Here is a 2,459-nt window from a genome sequence, read left to right as displayed (position 1 = left end):
ATGCCTGAGCAGAGTAATGACTACCGGGTGGTGGTGTTCGGTGCGGGTGGCGTGGGCAAGAGCTCGCTGGTGCTGCGCTTCGTGAAGGGCACATTTCGAGACACCTACATCCCCACCATTGAGGACACCTACCGGCAGGTGATCAGCTGTGACAAGAGCGTGTGCACGCTGCAAATCACCGACACCACAGGCAGCCACCAGTTCCCGGCCATGCAGCGGCTATCCATCTCCAAGGGCCATGCCTTCATTCTGGTCTTCTCGGTCACCAGCAAGCAGTCTCTGGAGGAGCTGGGGCCCATCTACCAGCTCATTGTGCAGATCAAGGGCAGTGTGGAGGACATCCCAGTCATGCTGGTGGGCAACAAGTGTGATGAGACGCAGCGGGAGGTGGACACCCGCGAGGCCCAGGCAGTGGCCCAGGAGTGGAAGTGCGCCTTCATGGAGACATCAGCCAAGATGAACTACAATGTCAAGGAGCTCTTCCAGGAGCTGCTCACGCTGGAGACACGCCGGAACATGAGCCTCAACATCGATGGAAAGCGCTCCAGCAAACAGAAGAGGACAGACCGCATCAAGGGCAAATGCATCCTCATGTGAGCCTGGGATGCCCCCTGCAGACAGCCCCTGTCCTGGCCCCTGTTCTGGCCCCATGCCTCTCCCCACACCACCCTGCAGCCACTGCCTTCTCCTCCTCTCCCCTTCCTTACCCTCCTCCTCCTCTCTCTCTCCCATCACTTCCACTTCTCTGCCATCGTCCAACATCCCCGATGGGGACTCCGAGGCCCTGGTGAGCCCTGCAGGTCTGGGGCTCCAACCCAGCTCTGTCGCATCCCTCTGCCTTCCGCCCTGTCTCTCTACCCCACTGTCCTGTCTGTATCCCTGCGAAAGCAAAGTGCTAGATGTGGCCCCCTTGATCTGCACATGGGAAAATGGGGAAGCTGCCTGTCCCTGTAGGGACCAAGGATGCCGAATTTTCCCATCTTCACCTGTCTCTGTTTTGCCCAGGACTCCCATTCCTGTACCTTTCCCCTTAGGTGTCCCCAGACAGACCTGTCTCCACCCATTAGATCACTGTGACCTTGCTGGGGAGGGAGGAGTTGAAATGCACATGGACCTCAGATTCTGTTTTCTCCTATTTGGGGTTTAACATACACTCCTCCCACTCCCCAACTCCATCCCTCCTGACCTCTGGCCTGTGCTTCCTGCCCCAGGCCCTGACCACCCCTCTCACTTCTGTCCCCACAGCTTGGGGCGGGGGGGTGGCTTGCGGGATGGACCTCAGACCACCAGGCAATAACCAGGGCCTGCAGCAGTGCCCTGCCAGCCCAGAACCCCACTCCTCTCCCAGCCTGGGCCTGGGGTGCAGGCAGGGGAGGCCCAGGACTGGCCAATGGCCACAGCACAACTCGGGGACTGCCAGGTGTGAAAATGGGGGGCTTTCCTGGACATGGCCCACAGACAAAGATTGACACAGCGCATCACCACTGAGCCCCAGGCAGGGGTCTGGGGTGCTGGGTGGGGTGCCTGGGGCCCTGTCCAATGGCAAGTGATTGGACTCACCATCAGCAGGATCTGAGAGGGTTAAGGCAGAGTCTTGCCCAGCCCACTTCCTCCCACCACCTGCACTCCTGAAAGGGGGACCCCCAGGAAGGTGTGTGTCTTGCAGCCGGGGTGTCTCTGCAACCATGAAATTCTGAGTGTTTTGGTGTACTTGTCTAGATAACTCTACGCTCCTGGGACCCTGTGGGCCCGTGTCTGACAATGAAGGTGACCTGTAGGCTGGAGGGGTGGGGGGCGACCATGGGATGGTATATTTGTGCAAATAGCTGTGTAGGGGCCAATGTGTCTACATATGTGTCTGTGTGCGTGCCTGTGTGTATGTCTTGTCACTGGAGTGGTATGTGCATGTGACAGTCTGTGTATTTAATAACATAGGGGTGGGTGTTGTTGTTTATAGGTCAGGATATTTGTGATGTAACAGCATGAGCATGACTATAAGTGCCTGTGTTTTCAGGAGTGGGTGATGTGATTTATTGAAGAGCATCTGTGAACCTGTTTGTTCTCACCATGTCTTACTCTACAGCAAAGTGTCTCTCATCTAAAAACCTATATCGGTCAGCTACTGATACATAACAAATGACCACAAACTCAGCAACTTGAAACCACACACATTTATCATCTCCCAGTTTCTGTGGTTCAGGAGCCCAGGCATGGCTTAGCTGGGCCCTCTGCTCAGGGTCTCATGAGGCTGGAATCAGAGAGCTGGCCAGGCTTTGGTCTCATCTGAAGCTTGCCTGGGAAAGGACCCACTTCCCAGCTCAAGTGCTTGTCAGCAGCTCTCAGTTCCCTGCAGTTGCAGGACCGAGTGCCTCAGTTGCTCACTGGTTGTCAGCAGGAGTTGCCCTCATGTCCCTGCCCCATGAGTCTCTCCCTCGGCCTCTCGCAGCATTGGGCGTCAG

The 2,459-nt window shown here is 56.7% G+C and overlaps 1 protein-coding gene across 1 annotated transcript; it reads left to right on the top strand.

Annotated features, from left to right (window-relative positions):
- On the top strand, window positions 1–597 carry DIRAS1 (DIRAS family GTPase 1). Its single transcript, XM_016209695.2, has one exon. It carries the CDS (start codon window positions 1–3, stop codon window positions 595–597), a length of 597 nt encoding a protein of 198 aa, XP_016065181.1.
- Window positions 598–2,459: the final 1,862 nt, after the last annotated feature.

Source organism: Miniopterus natalensis, chromosome 4 (genome assembly GCF_054644295.1).
Source record: "Miniopterus natalensis isolate mMinNat1 chromosome 4, mMinNat1.hap1, whole genome shotgun sequence".
Lineage (NCBI taxonomy): Eukaryota > Metazoa > Chordata > Mammalia > Chiroptera > Miniopteridae > Miniopterus > Miniopterus natalensis.
This window is presented reverse-complemented; position numbering and strand designations above follow the sequence as displayed.

Excerpts from the sequence above, each read along its gene's own strand:
- DIRAS1 (XM_016209695.2), top strand. The coding sequence starts at position 1 with ATGCCTGAGCAGAGTAATGACTACCGGGTGGTGGTGTTCGGTGCGGGT.